Consider the following 22,835-nt stretch of genomic DNA (forward strand, 5'->3'; position numbering starts at 1 on the left):
TCAGATGTTAATACTTCACGTTAATATAAACCAATATTTTTTTAAATAAAAAAATTATATATTAGTGGAAAGGTTTGGATTAATCGTTGTAGAACTTGTGCCACAACTGCTGTAAATCAAAATTCACATGCCTAACACAAAAGGAGTGGCTTTGAATTACAGAATTTTATTTCTAACTATATTTAATCTTTGTCTAAGAGAAAGAAACCCCTAAAACAAAAACAAAAAAAATTAAAGATTATAGTTTAAAGCTAATTGAACAGAGAAACTGTTTTTATGTGCTTTAAAGATTACTAAAACTCTACATTCCAATGAAATATTATGCATAGTTGGAATCAAAATTTGGTTGTATGCAGGATTAGCCAGTTCGTTTTTTTCAGTTTGCCACTTCCAAAAGGCATACTAGAAATGTCAAATTAACTACACAAAAAAACAGTAACAGACTACAGATTAAAGCATTAATCCAATCCTTCCATAAGAAGAAAGTCAAGCTTTTACAAAAGACAGATATAACAAACAGAAGCCAGCAATTTAAAGACTTTCTAGATACACTACAATAAACCCCGTAAAAATGAATCTATCCCAGTATAATCAGCATTTTACGTACAAGAAATATCATACGTACTTTGGGGGTGGGGGAAGGAATTAACATACCTGACAACTGGACTAAAGCCCACAACCCAAGTTCAGTCAAAAATATACCACTTAGCAAACAAGTGCTAAACTAGCAATCTGTGATAATTTCATTAAGAATTAATAGTTACAGTAAATAATTACAAAAATTAATACTGTAGCAATTAATTTTGAATAATACTTTATTAAGACTATAATAGTCTTTATTAAGACTATAATAGTGAATAATGTCAGTGTACACACACACTGGTCCACTTCAGTAAACAATATGAAGCAGTCTGTAGATGCTGTTCAACAAACCTCATGCTTGACAACTAACAAGAGATGTCCAAGTTGTCAACATAGATACCAGTTTCCAAATGTAAGGGGGAGTTGTCCCCTGATAGTATTAATCTTTATAAGAGTAAGCCCTGAGGGACTCCTAGTTCCTGTGGGAAAGAATAGGAAAGTGTCTAACACAGACTTAGAATTGTCAGTCCATTAAAAATGTTTAATAAAAAGTGGGCAAATGTCCATGCAACCCTTATGAATGGAGATCTTGTAAAATGCTATACCTTCATATAGTATCATAAGCCTTCAAAGTATAAAAAAAACAAGATGTTGCTTGAGAAAGGTTTCTCTGGACATTTAAGTGGTCCATAGTGGAGTGCTGTTGTCAAACTCCTTACTGGGTGGGCAAGAGGAACCAAACAAGATGAATATTAAACCATCCTCTCTAAGGTCTTACAAAAGACAGCTCAAAGCAGTTGAATGGTAGTTTTAAAGAATCTTGGTATCCTTCCCAAGTTTAAGAAAATGGAGGACAAACAGAATGGCACAAAGCATCAGGAAAAACACCTTTCCGCCAGATTTGGTTAAAAACAACCCAAAGAGCAGCAAGAGAGAGAGAGAGAGAGAGAGAGAGAGAGAGAGAGATGGTGTAGCATCTCAGTGAATATCAAGTCTGACTGATGAACTACCAGACTGATGAAGAGCAAGCTTGAGCTCCACCCATGTAAATGGATAATTAGTCATAGAGACAATCCATACAAAAGGAAAGAGGTAATCCTCTGCCTGTGTCTTGATGGCTAAGAGGGTTGGGGATGAAGCAGGAGTACTATATGCATGAGAAGCTTTAATCAAGATTATAAATGATGCTCTGAGTAGCAGCAACTTCCTGGCCATCAGAAAGCAATACTAAAATAACTGTCTCGTAGGATTTTTAAACTGGTGGCAGAAGTTGCATGTGTATTTAATCCAAGATTCCTTGTAGCTGTGATGTTTGACCTACTGAGCAAATGCATAGGCACACTGAAAAAAAAGAAAGAAAAAAAAAGTGGTTTGAAAGTTTGGGATATCTACAAAGAATATCCTAGTCCCATTTTTGAGCCTTCTGTGCTATGTGGCAGGCAGGATTCCACCACAGATGATACTGTAGAAAACATGTTAAGATTTTAGGAATACACTGAACAATTTGGACAATACAATCAGCAACTACTGCCACACAGTCACCTATCAATGGTTTACAGACAATGGCAAGATCAAGTTCCAAGATCACAGTGAAAGAGGACCAGTTTGGCCTGGTCCAACTTTCATTGAGGCATGCAGGTCTGGTGACATCAACCACAGCTAGACTCTCCAAAAATGACAAGAAAATGATCACTGTCAACCCTCCATACACTCATCCATCACAAACTGTGATTTATATACAAAGAAAACTGCTGAAGGGTGATTAACATTAGAAGATTTTAGAAATGTTTCCTGTAAGGAAACACACAGGGTTATAAAAATCAATCAAATCCTTAATGTCATTATACTTGAACAGAAACTCGACAGTCCATTATGTCAATGCAGCCATTGTTACTTAGGTGAAGAATGTTTCAGTTTACAACCACATTTTTCTTTATTACAAGCAGATCTATTCTCTTAACCACAGAAGGTACAAGACTTTTCACATAGTTGAATGATTAATGGAAGCACAGAAAGATCCATTTACACTCCCATTGTAGCAGTGGAACAAAGTGCAGCAGCACATGTTCAAGATAGAGTGGTGGACAGTACCTTGAGCATTGGAGATGTTATGAACAGTTTTTAAACACTGTAGCTCTTTCTTTCACCCACCCAGGGGAAGAACAAAAGTAAGAAGGATGAGAGCCACTACAACTACAATGAGGGTCTGTTTTGACAATCCTTGCCACTGCAACGAACACATGCCAGGGAACTAAAACATGTCGTCAAGTGACTGAACCACTGACATTGGAAACATCCAATATGGATGTACCTTACAGTTTAGATAATCTATGTTGATGGTGGCATGTGGTTGTGATGATGTAAACAAAATTAGGATACTGATCAGCATCATAATTATCCTTGCAAGTGGAGATGCACTTCACTACAGAAACTCCTTATATGGAGAAACAAGCTAGAATCTCTGTCAAGAGTTATTATTGAGAAGGATTTAAACACTCCAGAATCAAACTCAACATAACATAACATAAGGAGTAACCTTAATGGGTATATCCCTGGTGCCCTTTGAATTTAAGAGTTCAGTGTGTTTTAAAGTGGATGTTTGCACCAAGATGTCTCCAGAACAGCTTTTTACTGACGTAAGAGAGCCAGCAAAGTCCCTCTTGTCCCTTCTAAAAAAAGACATTTGCCCTAAAGATTTGTCTGATAAAGAACATAACATCAGAAAATGAAGTATAGGTGTTGAAGTTAATGGCTGCTGTTGAGAATCTTCAAAATGTGGGCTTTACCTATTATTTTTTTTTGTTGTTGTTTTGGTTTTTTTTTAAATTTAGGGGATCCATATAAAGAGAAATTTCAGTGCCCACTGACCTCACCCTACCATGGAACCCCACAAAGAGGAAACTAATTCCAAACAATGCCATGCAACAATGCCAGGGTTTTACAAGCACTATACCCAAACACTAGCATCAAATACAATGTCCACAACACCTGTTTATAACATCCAATACTGGTACTCAGTTGACCTTAAATGATCCATCCAAATCACCCTGGGGTTGCCATCTCAACACCCCCTACCTATGGGGTTTGTTAGGGTTGGACAGTAAACATGTAGGTAGATGTTTAGATCCCAGAGAAGGTATACTGAAAATACATAACCTTCTCTGGAAAGTCTTCTGACCACATACAGGAATTGACCTTGAGGGTTGATAGTTTGGAACATGGGGCATGTTAAGAGGGGTCTCAACCTCCTACTAGTAATGCTGTTATTCAGGATCTATTATTCTTGACATAACTAAGCATATTCAGAGATAATGCCACACTATTACACCAAAACAACAAAAGTTGCATTTTCTGTACAGTATACACAAAGTGGGGGAAAAGGGCACACAAAACATCTGTAGTTTACAGAATGCACTGGCACTTTCGATGGAGGGAAGCAATTTGAAAAAAAAGAGTCCAACACTGCAAGGCTAATACAGTGAGCCATTTGAGTTATACCTACTTCTTAATTTGACCTTACAGCCTTGGATAGTAAGACCTTTGTTACTCATGACTATCAACTGATTAATAACATAAAACAGTGTAGAAGAGCATTTAGAACTGGATGTTAAAATCAGATAACAAAGCACCTCCACCACATCTCTTCCAATAAAGTCACCTTGACTATTGCATCGTGTAAGCTATGTTTCAAGTAAATCTAGAGCAAGTTCTGAAAGCTTACACAGAACTTTGGTGAGTTAATAATGAATACCATAAAAATATAAATAAAAAAATTGGGTGAAACTTAGAAATTGTTTATTTATCATAGCATCCACCCCCATATTTAAGGTCATAACTTAGACAAATAGCATGTACCTTGCTTTGGTTCAAATATAAAGATCTTTTAAAATTATTTGAGAAAAATGTGCATTCACATCACAAGGAAATAGGAAGAATAAACAAGGGAGAAAACTGGACCAGACATTAATATTTTATCAAATTACTGTGAACAGAAGTAACATTTGTTAGGCAGGACCACTTGTGCTTTGTATTGCCCTTGAAGTATGGAGTGCTAGAAAGTAGGTTATACAGCTAATTAAAAACTGTGGCCAATGTGCAGGAGCAGACAGGTTAGTTGCATTTTAATTATTCACTTGTTCAACAATAACCAGAATATTTACTAATGCAGATATAAGCAGTAAAGTACTTGGTGATAAAGTATTAAAAATCCAGTCTTTTCTAGATAGATGTCAAATGCATTCATGTGCACCACATGTCATAGAATAAATATTTTCTACATTAAGTGGTCACAACTTTTGCCATGTTTTAACATTATATTGCTAGTTTCAAGATCAGATGTGTATGCAATATAAAAATTTTAATGAAATTCTGATTTCAGTATGTTTATTTTGGTTTCTTAAATATTTATAATGCTTTTCCTTCTGTGATCAACAAGCCAATACTTAAGTATTATAGTACATAAATTAATTTATCTTGTTTACCTTAGTTTTTTTTGTTTTTTTTATAACTTATAATTCAGAATTTTTCTACATATAGAAGGTACTTCAAACATTTTGGCAGTAAAACAAACAACCTTTAATCTCTAATCCATAAGAATATATTGGCCAACTTTTTGCCATTAAGGCTTCATCATGGATAGTAGTTCAACAGCTATTTGAAGATATTTTTTAATCAGACAATTCTTGAACTATTAAGCCCGATGGTAAAATATTGGCCAAAACATTTTTCAGATCATCTTGACAGTAAATGTAATTTTTCTAACGTACAGGTTAGTGTTAAGTTTCATTCTGAGAAATTGTATTTTCATTCTTTTAAGGCATTTATTCTTTAGTATTTTAGTGATTTTATTATTTCAGCATCATTTTCATTTTGTGCACATATGATTTGAGTTCAATTTTGATGAATTTTTGTTTAAAAATTGTGCTGTAAATTATACAGTTTCACACCTGCTTATTTCCAGTTTTGACTTTTAATTCTCTTCCATTATGATTTGAACACATTTCATTTCTATTTTGATTATGTAATAACTCAGTTATTTTAACTTCATTTATAAATCACATGAAAAAGACGATTACAACATCTTAAGCTCTGTAATGAACATAAATTCAGCTCTAACAAAAACTGAAATAAGAAGTAGAAGGAAGTTATAACTTGAACAGTTACTAATTCGAACTTTTTATAACTATTAGAGAATAGATCTTTATTCAGGTAGCTACAAATATAATGGTACTCTATTGTCTGTCCAACTACTTCCCAAGGTGTGGTATGGAGATTCATTAGATCCATGCAGAGGGTATACACAAGTTTTGTTTTTTTAGAATTTTTGAAGTTTTAACCACTATCTCATCTCCTATGGATGGGTCTTCACATCTGGTATGAAAGTTTGAGTCCGTGTGGAGAAATATACAACTCAACTCTGCAGTTTCATTTTTTGTTTCACAGTTTTTATGGTCATTACTATTTTTCACAATTACATAAGGTAAGCAACTTTATATCCTAACACAACATTTCATTAATCATAGAGTTACACAACTTCCATCCTGAGGACAGGTACTCCAGCTAGTATTCACAAACTCAATTTTCATAGAGGTGTGATGCACAATTATGATTCTCATTAACCAGATGTTGAAAGATTGTAAACATATGTTAATCCTTTTTCTTAAAGTTACAAACAGCAATGTTAGGAACATGTCTTGCTTTAGTTCCTTTTTTTTTTTGTTAGTTTGTTGTTTTTGTTTGTTTTAACTACGTGGGGAAAGGAAAACATCAAGTGGTGAAACATACTTACAGAAGCTTATGACAGTAGATAATATTCTGTGTATATAATACTTGGAACAGTAGAGTTCATGCTTGCAACTTGGAATTAAGGTATATCATAATTAGACATACTGCCAGATTTGAAAGTAAGGTAACTAATTCTTGCCATCCTTTATTTACATTTCAGGAGATTCCTCTCTAAATCAGTAGTCAATAAAAAGAGTCATAGAAGACCAAAGCCAGTCAATGAATTAAGACAAACAAATGTTGCAAATAAAGGTTTTAATTATTTGCTTCTGTACTTGTTTTTCCCTAAGTCACTAATATTTTCACATTTACTTTTTACAGATACTTCAAACTTACCTGTTGGACATCATTTTACCCAAATATCACAGCAATAAAATATCAGGCTTAAGTAATATTAAAGCCAATTAATTAAAAAATAACCTCTAAAGTATTAAACTCACCAACAGATTACTGTGTCCTTCATTTACAAAAATACTGTAAGTTTCATTCTGATTGGACACTATCTCTAGACCATTGAAAGACCACTTAAAGGTTACAACAGGAAATGAATCAATTATACAGGTTAGGTTTACAGGATTATTGTTCCATGTCTTCACAATCTCTGATTTAGGTCCAATAACTTTTGGTTTAGCTGTTTATAAACAAAAGCAGAATTAGACAAATTCTTTATATGCATAAAAACTACATGGTTCACAAAAATTAATAATAGATGCAAGGTGGTGACTGACATGGTTACATTATTAATGAGCCTTCAAATAATTCAGTAAATTTGTTACAAAATTAAATTTGAGCTTTATAAAAAATACATTTTTATGTACATCATTCTTACAAACATTTTTTATTTAATAATTTTAAACTACTACTATTGCAGTATTGACTGTTTCTATACTTTTTGGTGTTGCCATCCTGAAGTCATCCTCATTTATCAAAATTTTCTTTATAACTTGTTCCCTATTTTGTTAAATTGATGTTAACAAATGACAATTTCTATAAAGGAAACAGTTTTGGCTTAGAAGGATGAGTTGTCTAAATGAACTTTCTGTTTAAGCTAGTGAAACACTATATTGTTTAATCACACCACAAGCTAACCTTTATAATGTGACTAGCAGATAAATCTACTTAGACACTCATAAGCACACAATGCAACAAGTGGATTTATTTCATAACTTTACCTTGTACTAAACAGATTTACCCCATAAGCCCATAGTTTTACAAAATCTATTCTTCTGTGACATCCTTGGAAAAAAAAAAAAAAAAAAGAAATACAGCGAGAATAGGTGAGCATTTACATGTGCACACAAATTCTTAAATTCATTTTCTGGTGGATAATTGCCACTTTAAGGGGAATCAGACCAAAAGATAATTATGCACTAAAATGGGTTAAAATGCAACATTTTAATGTACAAGTTATCACAACAACTTCAAGGATTGGTATGCTTGTCTTTCTGTTGTCAGAATAAAGAACAAAACATTTGGCTGTTATGTTACTTGCTGGTTCTCTATTTTAGCAATGGTTTTGGCAAAACTGAAGATTTTTAACAGCTTTTGAAAATCTGCAAAACCTAAATTTGTTTTCTGTTTAAAAATTAGTTTCTTATATTGTTATGAGAGACTTAAGACTATGTTAACTCCTAACATGTGGAAGTCATATCTTCATTTTACAACTCCTGTATAGTTAAGTACTGGCATTCTTAGTAATAGCTGAAACATTCATGCTACAACTTACATTCTACTAACAAGTGTCCTGTTTTCTCTACACTTCCAGCTATATTTTTTGCAAGACATAAATACTCTGCATCATCATCTCTGCTAGCTTTATTAATGGTCATAGTTAAGACTGCAACATCCTCTTCTTGGAACTTTTCTATTGAGATTTTATCAACCTGAGAGGAGGCATATTTAAAATAAGTTTAATATGTAGAACTAAGTATACACTTGTAAATTTAACCTGAGTAAATTCTCTGTAATTATGATATGACAGTAACAGGGTGGTATATACTTTGATATATGTAGACAATTAGAAACTCTAATAATGGATTTTATGAATTTAAGCAACAAGCTAAAGAGAACACCAGCAAGTTTTCTACAATTCTATACTGTATTATGAAAATTGAGCAAAAGTTTATACCATGAAATATTTGTATGTATGTATATATTTTTTACAGGAGGTGTAATGTTTTGATTTGTTTGTCTGGTAAGTTATTACTCAATTTTGGTTTGAATCATTTTGGTCTTAAGTACATAATTTAGGCTTAAAAATTAAGTACTTATTACTTAGTTTTCTTATTCAGTGTCCAAGGATTTTTAAATATTTGGCACGATTAGGCTGCAGATATTCCTTTACCCATTGGTCTAAATGACAAGTCATAAATGACAATAACAATTGATTTGTGGTCATACATGGCTTTTTTTTTTTTATTATTATTATTATTAACTTTAAATCTTTATTTTAACAAAAATTATTCAAGTATAGAGAAGTTTAAATGCTAAACAAATGAACTTATGGATAGTTTAATTTCATAACCTTAATTAGCTTGATTTGTTTAGTGTGAAATTTGTATTAAAAATTTTAAGTTGTTTTCAAACAAAAGAAAACTGAAAGATTAGGTAGTATTCATATATGCATGATTTATCACTTGTTCTCGTTTTCAATGGTCAGCTGAACTATATTATTTAGACCAAATACAAACACCTAGTCTAAAGTTGCTGAGAAGAATATGAAGCAACAGAAATAAGGACTTAAAGATTTGTTTTGAAGATAAATAATGAAGAAAATTACATAAAGAAACTATGCATCAGAAGATTGAAATCAAAGCCAAATGTTCATTATTTATCAATTAAGTTCTTGGGAAGTTAAGTTTTGTTCACCTTTCATTCAATCTAAATTTGATACATAAACATTAGGGTGAAAGAAATGGTAGCAGATAACCCATTTAAAGTTTGCAAGAAGTTCAGTAAACATGATCAGCCTATATACATATTGTAAAAGCAAATTAGTGACTGAAATAACTAAATAGGAAGTATTTAAGCTCATTCACAAGTTGATAATATTTCCTAGATACAATCTCCATTATTTTGTGTGTATTATAGTTGAATATACTTAACTTACATACTGAATCTGTTGTCTTTCTTTCAAGATGGTCAGCTGTGGAGCTGGAACACCAGAAGCACGACACTCCAATAACCCTTTTGTTTCTTCTAATGCAGTTTTATTTTCAAATTGTATTATTTCTGGTTTGGCTATAATAAAAGTGATTAAAATATCCAATACATCTTAATAAGAGTAACTGATTTTAATAAAAATAAAACACTATGATCAAACACCAAAAACTGTTTCTGAAGATTCATCACGTGAAGCATGTGTAATGATAATTATTGGGTCACATATTTTACAATCTAATGTAATTTCTCTTAAAGTGGATTGAAATGGATGAAAATAATTTAATATGGTTCTAACTTCATGAAACAAGCAATTTTTATTCAAGCATTTCACATAACATTTAAAAATTACAAAACTAAACTACAAATGTTATGAAATTCAATATTAAACCCTCATAAAGACTTAAGAAAACTAGTGCATAGTTCATCAGAAATAAGTTCTATCACCCCCAACCCATAATCTCTCGCATCATACCTAATTAAATACTTCAATTTCGGGCAAATCAAGCTCAACACATAGGTTCCCTATTTGTTGATACTTTCCAAGGTCCAGAAAAGAAATGTTCTGATGTCTCATTCTCATTTGTATGTGTAGCCATTGTGTCTTAGCTAATAAGTGTCCCTTTTAAAGGAAAAGAGAGCACAACTCACCAGTGGGTCATGTAGATCTTACTGGTGGGTCATGTGGGAGCCAACATGTTAATTAACAAAGACAGAAAAGTGCAGCTGAGGCAGTCAAACATTTACTGGCTCACAAAGGAATTTACCAAAATTAAGAAGGTTCATGAAATGAATTTGTCTTAAAATAATTGGTAGAAATCAGATTAACAACTAATATGTAAAAAGACAAGAGCATTTTGATCAGTGTTCCGACAATTACTTTCATCGCAAAATCAGATAATGCTTTTGTTGCTATGTACCAAAAGTATAAAATGTATAGACAAAACTGAGAAAAAGATGTTGATTACAGAGTTTTTGCTTTGTTTTAATTTTAAAAAATTTGAGATAACAGAAAATAGCTTAATTCAGAAAATGTTTCATCTGAATAGATAATTTTACTTCCACAAGTTTTATACACGTGACTCTAAGTTAGGTGATCTCACACTGTCTTTACACTTATTACAGTTACGATTTCATGGTACCCCATCCTACTAAATGAAACTTTAATGGACAAAGTAATAAAACTATTCTATCTGTAAAAATGCATTTTGGCTTTTGCAACTCATTTCGACAAATCAAGTGCAACTTGACAGACACTGGCTTTTATGCAGGATGATTTGCAAGTTATAGCATTGATCAAATTTTTACTTGTGGTAAACATGAAATCTATTTCAAAAACAGTCATTTGATAAATCTTCACAACCTTGCCTATTAATTTACTAAGAATAAAACTCAATTTAGTCAAACACCAGTTTTAAAGTACAAACCATACAACCAATGTTTCACACCATTAATAGGTAAAATTGTATGACAATATCTTTAAAAACCACAGATTATTTGCTTTTTTACCAGTTCATTATTTTAAAAGAAGTTACAACCTATGAAGTAAAAAAAATTTGTACTGTTCACAGCAAATATTTTATCCTTCAAATACCTATATTATGAGTAATAGTTCAGTCACACTGTTGACTGTATCACTTAAGCCTCTTTTAAAGAATCAGTACCATCTTCAATAGTAGTATAACCTCATTTTCAGCTTTGCCAATTAACGTGGTGTAATAGAATAACACAACTATAACCCAGTACATGCCCAAAATGCTTGAACAATCCTTGGACACTGAAAAATTTGAATGCAGCACCAATTCTTATATTCTGAGAGTATGCACCTTTACACATAAGGAAGCAGTGACATGCAACTTAAGAAAATTGTATTCAATCTTTAAAACAATGTTTCTAAACATCTACTGAGAATTGAAAATCTTAAGTTCAATTTCATTTCAAAAGCACAGTGTGTTGGTAGATAATATAGCAAGTAATTAAGAACAACAACAAAAAAAAAACTCAGTTTAGTGGTGAAATTTCTGAACAGTGCGACAAAATCATCACACAATCAAATGAAACTAGCAAGATTTGTAGAATTTAAATTATAGCTATATTAAAATTAAGTTCACCTATGAATGCCAATAATACTTGACACAAATGAAAATGAACATTTTAATGTTATAAGAAATCTGAAATGTCACCTATAAATTTAACCCAACAACACACTTCATTTCAAAGAAAATAGAAATGTTTCCAATTTCATACATACAACAATGCATTCCTGTGAACTTCTGGTACTCAAACTAAAGTCAAATTTAAGATCTAACTTTGACCCAAACAATGTCGCACATTCCACTAACAGCAAACCTGTTTAACAACTACCACTGTCCAGATCACTGAACTCCGGTGTCTGAAAGCTACAAATAATTTCTACCCATTACAGGCACACATGTGGATCTTGAAACCAAAAGATAATTAACAGTATCTGTGTAACTACAATGCATGTTTAGCTCTTTATTGAGAATCCTAAGCTTTTAATATAACACCAAATCTCATTCTCAACACTTACAACCATGTCACATAGATCAGTATCAGGAAACTATTTAAGAGAATAGGTTGTAGCATAACTCAAGCACACAAAGTGAATACACCAATTCCATCTTCTATCATACTCACAGTAACTAGTACAGCTAAAAATTAGACTATCCTATAGGTGAAGGAGACATTGGAAAAGAAGTCAAAATTAAAGAACCAACCAGGTACTACTGAACTTTTACTTACAGTTTAGGCATATTTAACTTCAAACACTCCATTGTAATATTTTCAAAACAATTGTTTTACTTGCATTATTTGAAACCAATTGATTAAAAAAGTCATTTTATATACAATCAAAGGTATTCAAGTTGTCAACAAATGTTCCATACAAACGTCAATTCATAATTTACAGTGGTATACAACAAAAACTAAAGAAAAAAGTTATGGTTACTGACAAAACTTTTTAGCCAAAACAGAAAAAGTTGCTCTTTATGGTATTTGTTTTTTATATTCAGAAAGATAAGTAAACAAACAAAAACAGTACAAAAAGGCAAATGTTTAATATGGTAAAAGTCACTATCTAAAAGTTACAACTTAGTAAAACAGTTCTACATTTTAGTATGTTTATATCACTTTTTGATATTTACTATCTGAATTACATATTTTCCCAGTTATTTATTTGGAATACTGTAAGAATGTGGTAATATATTTACAGTGAAATATTATGTAAAATGTACCCGTGTTTAACTGTTGCAGTAATAATACTATAAAGGAATGGATCAGACTTGCACCAAGTCTATTTGTTTTTGGTTTTTTTTAAATCAAACAGAACTCACAGAAGACAATAAGCTGCACCTTCCTGTTATCTTCACCAACTTTGTTTCGTGCCACACAGGTATAATTTCCTGCATCCTCTTTCTTCAAATTGTGTATTGTTAAGCTTCCATTAACCTCATGAACTACAAATCTTTCTTTGGAGTCCAGTGTAACACCATTCTAAAAATGTCATAAGTTATATCATAAGATTTATGAAGACTACTCAACAAGGCTGAATTATAATTAACCATTGACAAACCTCAGATATACCTTATAAACAACAAAAAGGTTTATAAAAACAAATCTGAATGGCACATTTTCATAAACTTATGGCAAAGAGGTACAATAAAGAGCTGGAATTTCATATTTTGTTACCTAAATAATTACTGATTATGTTAGCTTTTTTAAATAGTTCTCCAAGCTATTTAAGGATTAAACTTATTTCAAGTTCCTTACTACTTAAATAATTACTAACGTAAAAAGTAATTAGATATTTGTTTCCAAGTTGAATTATAAATGTTAGTAATTATGCCCTAATGTGAGCCTACAACTATTTTCACAGGATCCTTAATTAAAAAATACTAATAATACCAGTTATATTGCTATTAATTCTTTTACTTACTGCTGAGTTTCTCATGTCTTTTGCAAAGAAAATAAGTTTTTAATCACAGTTCTTTGCATTATGCAAGATTGTAATAAGCAATAACATACAATATTCAATAAATACAATGCCTTAACAAATAGTAAACAGTGTATAAACAGTAGATATTTTGAGGGTTAAAATTCCTTGTGCTACTTTTAAGTGATCTAAGTTATCATTTGAGCTATTGAATGGATCAGCAAAACTAGAATCAAATGAGTAAATTTTAATCTAAGTGATAATTGTAAGCAACAGAAGAGCAACAAACTGTCAGAAATCATGTCAGTTGTAGATCGCACTACATGGAACAAACTGTCAGAAAAATTTGTTTTAAAACACAGTTACAAGTCCTCTTTAGTCTCACTTTGCAATCACAAGAAACCCATTTGAAATAAAAATATATTCTCAAGATGGCTAGTATGGGTATTGAAACCTGAAGATGACTTAAGAATGTTGAAAAGTTGTTCAATAACTTATTTTAAAGTTTTAATACCCATATCAGCTGTATTAAGAATACCAAAGTATCACTTTGTTTTCTAGCAGGAAAACTAGTCAACAACACATGTTACCCCTGAACTATGAATCCCTTCAAGGACAAAGGAGGTTAAAAAATTGTTTAGCTTATGAGAGGCCTTAAGAGGTGTTGAAGTTAAACAAGCTTTTAGTTAAGAAAGTATTGACAATTTAAGAAAGTGCTCTGTTTTGTGTAAAATTGAGGTTGGTTTTGAGTCAGTTTGGCAGCCAGAATCTCTTGTGTGAAAATAAGTAGCTGTTGATTTCTATATTCAATATCCAAATATCCTAATCAACATTTTTTCCCACTTTCACCATCACAAAATCATTCTTCCAAGTTTGGTATGGTATAAATGCTTTTTCATCTTTATGTAGTGTTCCGTTTGAAATTACACTACCTTTAATGATATTACTATACTTATCAATGTATAGTAACTTTTAGTATACATTTTTTTTAGAAGCTAAATGTTAGTGTTGTAGCCAACAAAACCTGAACAGTCCATTAAAGTAAAACTGTATTTCACATTAATTTCTGTTAATGAAATTTTGTAAAGAGAAAATTCATCAGTAAATAAGGCTTAAACGTTCAGTTAGTAGCTAATGCTGGTTTGTTTAAAATGAAATGAAAGAATAGGCAAAATTCATAAGACAAGCCTAGTATGATACATACAGAAGCTGTTGAGTGGCTTCGTCTTATTTATTACACAGACAGCAACATTACAGAGTAAAGAAATTTTATTACATCTTTGTAATAATAAAATAGAAAGTTCTCTTAATCAAGCAAACACTTTGTTTTAATCTTTTTGGTTTAGCTTTAAAAACAGATCTTCTACAAATGCGAGATCATTATACATGTGTCCAATTTCCATACAGGTTCATTTTTCCTACCTTAGCCTTTGAAATCAAATCTTAATTCATTGAGAATTTTTTTTTTACCTCATCCAACCAGTGGTACACAGGTTCTGGATAACTAATTTCAGCCTTGCAATATAGTACAATTTCCTCGTTTTCAACTGCTTGTACCTCATTTTGGTAGTCTGTGATGTTAGGAGGGACTATATAAAAACAAAGGTTTCAGTTAAAAAAAACAAAAAAAAAACTATGTGAAATCATAGGCTAGAGAAACAAAAATGTATAAACTTTATATTAATAGTTTTAATATTAAAGTATATTTTAGGCTAGGTTATGCTGGTATTTATAAAGTTAGAAATCTGTCAAGTTAATATTTTCCTTAATTGAAAATTTCTAATAATACTTACCTCCACTGACAATATGGCTACTTCTAAATTACAGACTTTCCACTCTTCCACCATCTAAGCATTGAACATGCTTTCTCTGCCACTTTAATACACTGTATTTAGATACTGTATATAGGAATGTCATTCAGATAATTTATCTACTTTTTCAAGACATAAACCAACTTAGTGGGGAGGTAGGATAGTGTCAGTGAAACTAAGTATTATTAGAAATACATTTTCAGTTCAGGAAAGTGTTAACTTTCCAAACATATATACTGCTGCTGACAATATAGCTGGAATCCCAAATTGCGTTAAACGGGCCAGTGCAAGCATGATCCATACAGAAAGCATGTGTATAGATGGAGAAATAATATTCCACTTTCTCATAGAAATATGGTGAGAATATGAAACCTGTGCTTAACAAAAAGTTTAGGATGGGAACTCTTTACTTTCATGAGGAAATAGTGGACCTCCTTCCACAAACAATGTACAAAACCAACATTGATCAAAAAGAAGTGCCAAGCACACCAACTATATAGCATTGCATCAAACCTGAAACATGGGTAGTGCCATTCTTACTGACATCAGAAAAAAAGGCATACCAGAATCAAACTAGTTGTGCCCCAAACTTTGTTCTCTTCTCCAAGAGTGAAGAAAGAAATCTTAACACACTGGAAAAAAAGGCCTCTATCCATCACACCAGCAACTTGAAACAGGTAGTGATAATAATTTACCTCTACTAGTAGTGTCTAGAGGGGTGCTACTCATTGAATACTGTGGAATACGTGAATCCAAGTTCCACGTTTTTAAAAGCAAACCAACTTGAATTTATTTATCTTGAAGATCAGCTGTAATGGACAGTATTCCCTTTAGCCTCACTCACAATAGTCCATGAATGGCTGTCTGATAATATGGTAACACCATCCGGTAAGCACTTAGCTGAATATACAGAACACTCAATTTCAATAAAGCCTGTTGCAATCTGTAGCAATTATGATGGAAGTGGTTTTATATGCCACAGTAGGACCCAGTGGAGAAGAAAAAGACCTTGGAAATAAGAGTATGATTGAGAAAGGTACTTAATTCTGGTTAAAGTCTAACAGATGTGGTGAAAATAGCTATGGTGATAGTCAAAAACCCTCAGAAGAGAAAACTAACAGATCATGCAAGTAAATGAGATAGTATTCTACATACCAGCTCATAAGCTGTCTTCCAAAAGGGCAATTCAACTGAGAGGATAATGACAGATTTGACATATCTGGTGAAATGCTACACACAATCCATCATAGGCCATGCAAGTTAGTTTGCAAAACCACCTCATTAGAGTAATAAGAGAGAAGTCACTTGAATTAGAAGGATTCCAGTAAATGAACAATCAATTCTCCATACCTCAAAATGAGTTAGTGAAAGCCATGTAACATCTGAGGGCTGTAAGACATGACAAAGTATCAGAAATGAAACAGTCAAAGGCAAAAAGTAGAAGGAAACTTAAGTAAAAGCCTAACAGCTCATTCCATGGCTTGAAGCCTGATGGAGGACTGGTAGAGCACAACTTAAGTGGGTATTGAAAAATAGCCAGATGAGATATTGTTGGTGACAAAATGGATTTCTCCAATCTGAGAAAGAAGTCAGCTTCTGGGCTTCTTAAAAGATAAGTTTTGTTAATTAACAGAATGGTACAAGAAAGCCATTTGTCTATATAATAATGCATGCACAAGACCAAAGAATACCAATGAAGAGCAAAAGCTCAAACAAATATACAGAATACACTAGGAATAAAATTAAAATCAAGACGATCCTTCCAAAAACTCGCACAAACTGATAACAAGGGGCCAGAGTAGGCTGCTCAAAATTTATCTTCTGTTGAGGCCATCCTAGCAAAAGGAAAAAAAATTCTTTGCAGCCAATCTTAGCTCGTTTGCAAAAGCCACCTCAAATTCCCAAAGACACTCTTCCAAAAACTCGCACAAACTGATAACAAGGGGCCAGAGTAGGCTGCTCAAAATTTATCTTCTGTTGAGGCCATCCTAGCAAAAGGAAAAAAAATTCTTTGCAGCCAATCTTAGCTCGTTTGCAAAAGCCACCTCAAATTCCCAAAGACACTCTTAGACCTCATATAAGATATGATCCATTGCAAGATACATACACTATCACAGACAGCTCTGACCAAGAGTGATTCCTCTCCTGGCTGTAAACAGGAGAGAGTAGAAGTGGATAAAGTCTGGATGGCTTTTATAATAGAAACATTAACTTGAAGCAAAAAAATAACTTAAAACAAAAAAAAAAAATGAAGTAATAAATATAAAACAAATATACAACCATAGAAACATCAACCATGTTCGAAGCCACAACCCAAACTGTGAATGAGCATTATTCATGTTTATAGAACTTCATGTCAAATGATTTGTCAAGAAAAAGTGATTAAAGTACCTTAAAGTGCTTATACACAGAAAACACACTGTGGTTGGAGAATTTCCCAAGTTAGAGTATTCCAAGAACATTTGAACAGGGTTTGAAATATAGGAGCAAGAGTGTTCAATGCTTATATGGGTAAAGGAAAAAGCATGGAAACAGATATACTTTTTGGCATAATTTTTATGCTAAACTTCCAATAAAACATTTAAAGTTTAATCAACATTACATACAAGTCAAGAAAACAATTCAGTATGTCTCAATATACAAAATAAAGCAAATAAAACTGTTTTTACTAAAGTGCACTCAAAGGTATAAAGAGCCAAAACATGCACTTGGGCCATGAACATGAAATGCACTAATGATATGAACACACTGGAATAGATAACTTATCAACATGGTATCCAGTTCAAAACAAGCACAGAATACGTTTCACTAATGCTCAACTGTTTCTAATGTTCCTTGTTGCTAATGTTCACAGATAACTAACAAAAACTAAAGTACAATCACTGAAAGAACATATTTCATACCACATGATTATAAAATGTAGAATAGAATCCATGATAAACAAAAGTGAAAGCAGAAGAGCAACTGTTTGCATTACAATCTAAATCAAATTTCATTATTCAGCAGTATATTCTGAAAAGAAAAAGGACATTAGAAAAACAGTACAATTATACTAGCAGAAGAAAAACAATTACAAAAATGTATTTCTAATAAATTACCTACTTTATAAGAATACTAAAATATAGTGGCAAATTTCTAAAGTTATTAGCCAGACATGTAATTAAGGCAAGAACTAAACTTTACAAACAAAATTATGGTTGTTGGAGAGTAATACAACTTTTATTGTCCAGAAAGATAAAACTGTCTTTACAATTTAAACTAAATCCTTCATTTAATTTCAACATCAGCCTTTGAATCTACAACTATAAAAAGGTACTGCACAGTGTAGTAACAATAAATATAATTAGATCAAGAAAATAAAAATTCAACTGTAATCATTACCTATAATTAGATAAATAGCATTTATGCACAGATAAAAATGGTTAATAATAACATCTGTTAAAGTTCTGTTCATTTTGCACAGGTTGAACTGAGAATGTAGATGACATTCAGGTTTAAGGGTAGAATATCTATACTTAAAAACTTCAAATAGTATTTAAATATAAATAGCCTAAATACTATTTAGGCTATATTGGATCCACATTAAAAAAGTACAAATTTAAAGATTTATATCATTTCCTATTAAGAACCATGCAGCAAATGAGTTAGTAAACAAATAAGAACAATTTAAAATCCTTACAAAAGTAACAAAGAAGCCTTGCGTAAAAGTGAGCTTATTAATGAATAGCTCTAATCAAGTTTAAATCAGCAAAGTAGAAGTTTATTACTAATTATACAAGCATTTTGTAATGATGTAGTAATGTGCTACAATAATTCATTCACTACGCTGAAAAAAATTCATGGTTTTTCCTGCAGGGCAGTCAGGCATGCTGACTGAACATCTAGAAAATTCTAAATTACAGACTTTAATCTAGAACCAAGATCTAAACAAAAACGCCTGAAATTGATTCACAATCATGTCAAAGAAATATCAAACAAAAGCACAAGTTTGTAATGGAGCACGTGAAACTTATAAAAGTGAAGACTATTTAAAAGCTTGTATTGGATGTAACTAAGATAAATTAAACCCTAAACCTGAGGTGCAAAATCAAATCCTAGTGAATATTAACATACATCAAAAATTATATTAAAACGAAAACTTTAATCTTAAGTTTAACTACATTTCAAATATTAGTCAAACTATGTTAGAACCTAAACAAAATATTGCATAAAGTAAAAACTTCTTTCCCTAGAGCTTAAACAAACAATTCACTTCCCCATGGCATCTTCAATTACTTTCTTAAAAGTCTAGATGCATCAACTCTAAATCCTCACTCTCATCTACATAAGCAATATCATTTTTAAAGAATGATAAAAGATTTGTAAGGCAACAATTTCTTTGTGAAACCATACTGGCTGTTGAATAAATTCTAAGCTTCAAGTTACTTTGCATATCTTTTAATAAACTTCCCAAAATGCTTCCCACAACTGATGTATGGTTTGTAATTACTGGGATGATCTTTATCACCTCTCTAGAAGTTACAGTACGAAACAAATTAGTAGCAAGTAACTCTCGTATCCAATCTTTCTTTTCTCCTTCAAATTCATAAAAAAATATCTGCCCGAAGAGCATTATCATTTTTTAATAACTTCCCAAATTTTTTTCACAACTAGCTCGGAATTAATGCAGCCATCTTGTTTAATCTTATTTCCATTTATCAACTGTTCAAGATGTGGATGGCTGCTTAAAAATGTTCATTAACAGAAACCAAAGAACAAAAACATGAAATGTAATAAGCAGCCATCTCGTAATCAGATAGACTTCCTCTATAAACTCTCAAGGGTCCTATAACTCCCATTCTCATAGTCTTTACCTTTAATGTGTTTAAAGAAATTCTCGCTGTTAATTTTTATATTTTCTGCAAACCTCTTATACATCATGTTTGATGTCCTAATTTCCCATTTACTATGTTTCATAATCTTTTAAGAGTGTCCTTTAATACCAGTCATTCTCAACTTAAAGAAAAACACCATAAATTTAACTTTCCTTCACTTAAAGGACAAGATACATTATTCTCATTATCTGCATTAATACAATATCTAAAAAAACTCACTTTAGAGAGAGATCAGACAATCACTTTCTTCACTGTGCATGTGATGCATGTGTGCACACACACACACACACACACACACACACGTCCTTATAGCAAAGCCATGCTGGGCTATCTGCCGAGTCCAATGAGGAGAATCCAACCCTTGATTTTAGCATTATAAATCTATAGACTTTCCTGGCAAACTTTGCTTATGTACTTGCACAATAATTTACTTATCTTGCCCAACTGAGGCCTAGAACCTTCTAAACCTTACAAGATATAATGTAACAATACTTAATGAGACAAATTAAAAGGTTCTGGAAACATGATGCAATTATATAATAATTGCTAGTTTTGTGAACTACAACGTATTATTTGTAGTTACATAAACACACCTGCAATACATTATCACTTCTGAATATGTGTGGATGATATTTTATTTTTAAAGCTCTTGAAAACATGAGTTGTCTGAATTATCTTAGTGGACATCCTAATATTAAATTCAGCATTCCACCATTAGGCATCTATTTATAATAAAGATGGTAAACTGTCCTTACTTTAAAACTTCAACTGGGGTACTAGAATATAATAAAGTATTCTTTAACTTGCTTTGGATCCCTCACTAGTTTTAGTTTGAAGAAAAGAATATACAAATCTGAATCTGTTTCACTTTCCATAATGAAGAACCATAGTGAACGAATATAGACAGATTTAAAATCCTCACAAAAACAATTAACATGAACAGAGCATAAATACAAGTTTATAAACAGACTTCAACTTAAGTTATATGTGCTGGTAGTGTGATTAACTTATAAAACGCAGAATTAGCCTTCCACACCTAAATGTTTCTGTTGGTATAACTAAATAACCTGTATTTGTCTTTTCTTCTAAAATTCATAGAAAATTTTTCCTTGCATCAGCATTTATTCAACAGTCTCTTAACTTTATTTCCCATACTGCTTCAAAAGTTTCTTGTAAACACCACTCCAGTACCTTTAAACATACTCCATATATTTAACCAGTGTATCTTGTCCTCCCGTTACTATTACATAACAAAAATGAAAGTCAAAACAATATGTTCTCACAATTATATGTAACTGGTTAGTAACTCCATAGGTCTGATATTACCATCAACACCAAGATGTTTAAAAGTAAAAATACATCACATTTACAAAGAATAATTTATTTTTACTCAAGTTATTTAAAACATTTAAAAGAACTTAAACAATTTTAATTTACAAGTACAATGATTTAAAAACTTAACATTCTGACAGTCATGAATTATTACAATTCTATTTGGTCACCCTCTCGTTATGCTACAATTCATTAACACCAACAAAAAATTAATGCACAGTTTTTCAACTTCCAACAATTAATGTATCATACATTTCTGAAATATATACTCACTAAGGACCTCCAAGACAATATCTTTGTGTTTGAATCTTCCAGTTTCTGTGACAATTGCTTGGATACGGTACTTTCCATGATCATCTTCAAGTACCTTGGATATTAAAACTCCACTTTTACCAACTTTAAAACGTGATTCATCCAAAGAAACAGTATCTGTTTCATCAAGCTTTGTCCATGCAACTTGAGGGTAAGGATTAGCTGAAATAACACACTTCAACTCCCCTGGTTGGTTGACAATTAGAGACTGTTTGTCAAGGCAATCATTCCATGTAATATCACCTGTCAGATTATATAGATATAATAAATACAATTCATTAAAGTTACAGGTTTTGTAATTATAAACAAACTGACAACTATATAAAATAAGGCATCATAGCAGCATGAAACAATCATGCTTCTGTTTTTCTCTGACACACACAAACCAAAAACTTCCATTAGTGTTCTACAAATAATATCAGTGACAAAAATCATTTAACCTCATTGCTTTAAAAGCATTTATGAAGAACCTTTGGGGTCAACTGTTTATAACTTCGATGTATAAAACTGAAAAAGAACAAAAATAAGAGATTCATGCAGATTCTAACTGGACGAGAAGTTGCCTTATGCTAATCATAAACAAGCAGACATGTACACTACCAGCTTGTATATCAAAGAACAATCATAGGCCAGTTGTACATAAAGTTAATTAGCGATTCTAAAAATTGCTCATTTGACCTGAATGAAAGTTGTAATAGATTCTTTTTAGGAGTATGGATAACATAAGAGCTAGACAATTATTAAAATTCAATAATCAATTAATCATTATCTCAACTCATAAGTTATGTTAACCAATTACTTTCACAGAAGATGCTGATACAGATAAATGTAAATAGTAATAACTCAAAACAATAAGTTGGTTGGTTATTTTTACAAGTTACAACATTACTTGAATAAAAACTCAAAAGAAATAATAAAAGAATATTTGATAACTAAACTAATTAGAACATTAATTTGTATTGAATGATTATGTTTGGGAAATTAGATGATTTACACTTTTGATTAACCTGAAACAGACCGACATGAAGA

The 22,835-nt window shown here is 31.8% G+C and overlaps 1 protein-coding gene across 2 annotated transcripts in view; it reads right to left on the bottom strand.

Annotated features, from left to right (window-relative positions):
• Positions 1-22,835, bottom strand: part of LOC143222519 (fasciclin-2-like) — an 88,445-nt gene that overhangs the window by 19,116 nt on the left and 46,494 nt on the right. For both annotated transcript variants that reach the window (XM_076449135.1, XM_076449129.1), the window contains exons 4-9: positions 21,768-22,049; positions 14,948-15,066; positions 12,879-13,038; positions 9,476-9,606; positions 8,093-8,249; positions 6,807-6,997 (exon numbers count right to left, since the gene is read on the bottom strand). In XM_076449135.1, the coding sequence (XP_076305250.1) occupies positions 6,807-6,997; positions 8,093-8,249; positions 9,476-9,606; positions 12,879-13,038; positions 14,948-15,066; positions 21,768-22,049 (1,040 nt within the window). The remainder of the gene's footprint in view (positions 1-6,806; positions 6,998-8,092; positions 8,250-9,475; positions 9,607-12,878; positions 13,039-14,947; positions 15,067-21,767; positions 22,050-22,835) is intronic.

This window comes from Tachypleus tridentatus, chromosome 1 (assembly GCF_004210375.1).
Source record: "Tachypleus tridentatus isolate NWPU-2018 chromosome 1, ASM421037v1, whole genome shotgun sequence".
NCBI classification, from domain to species: Eukaryota; Metazoa; Arthropoda; class Merostomata; order Xiphosura; family Limulidae; genus Tachypleus; species Tachypleus tridentatus.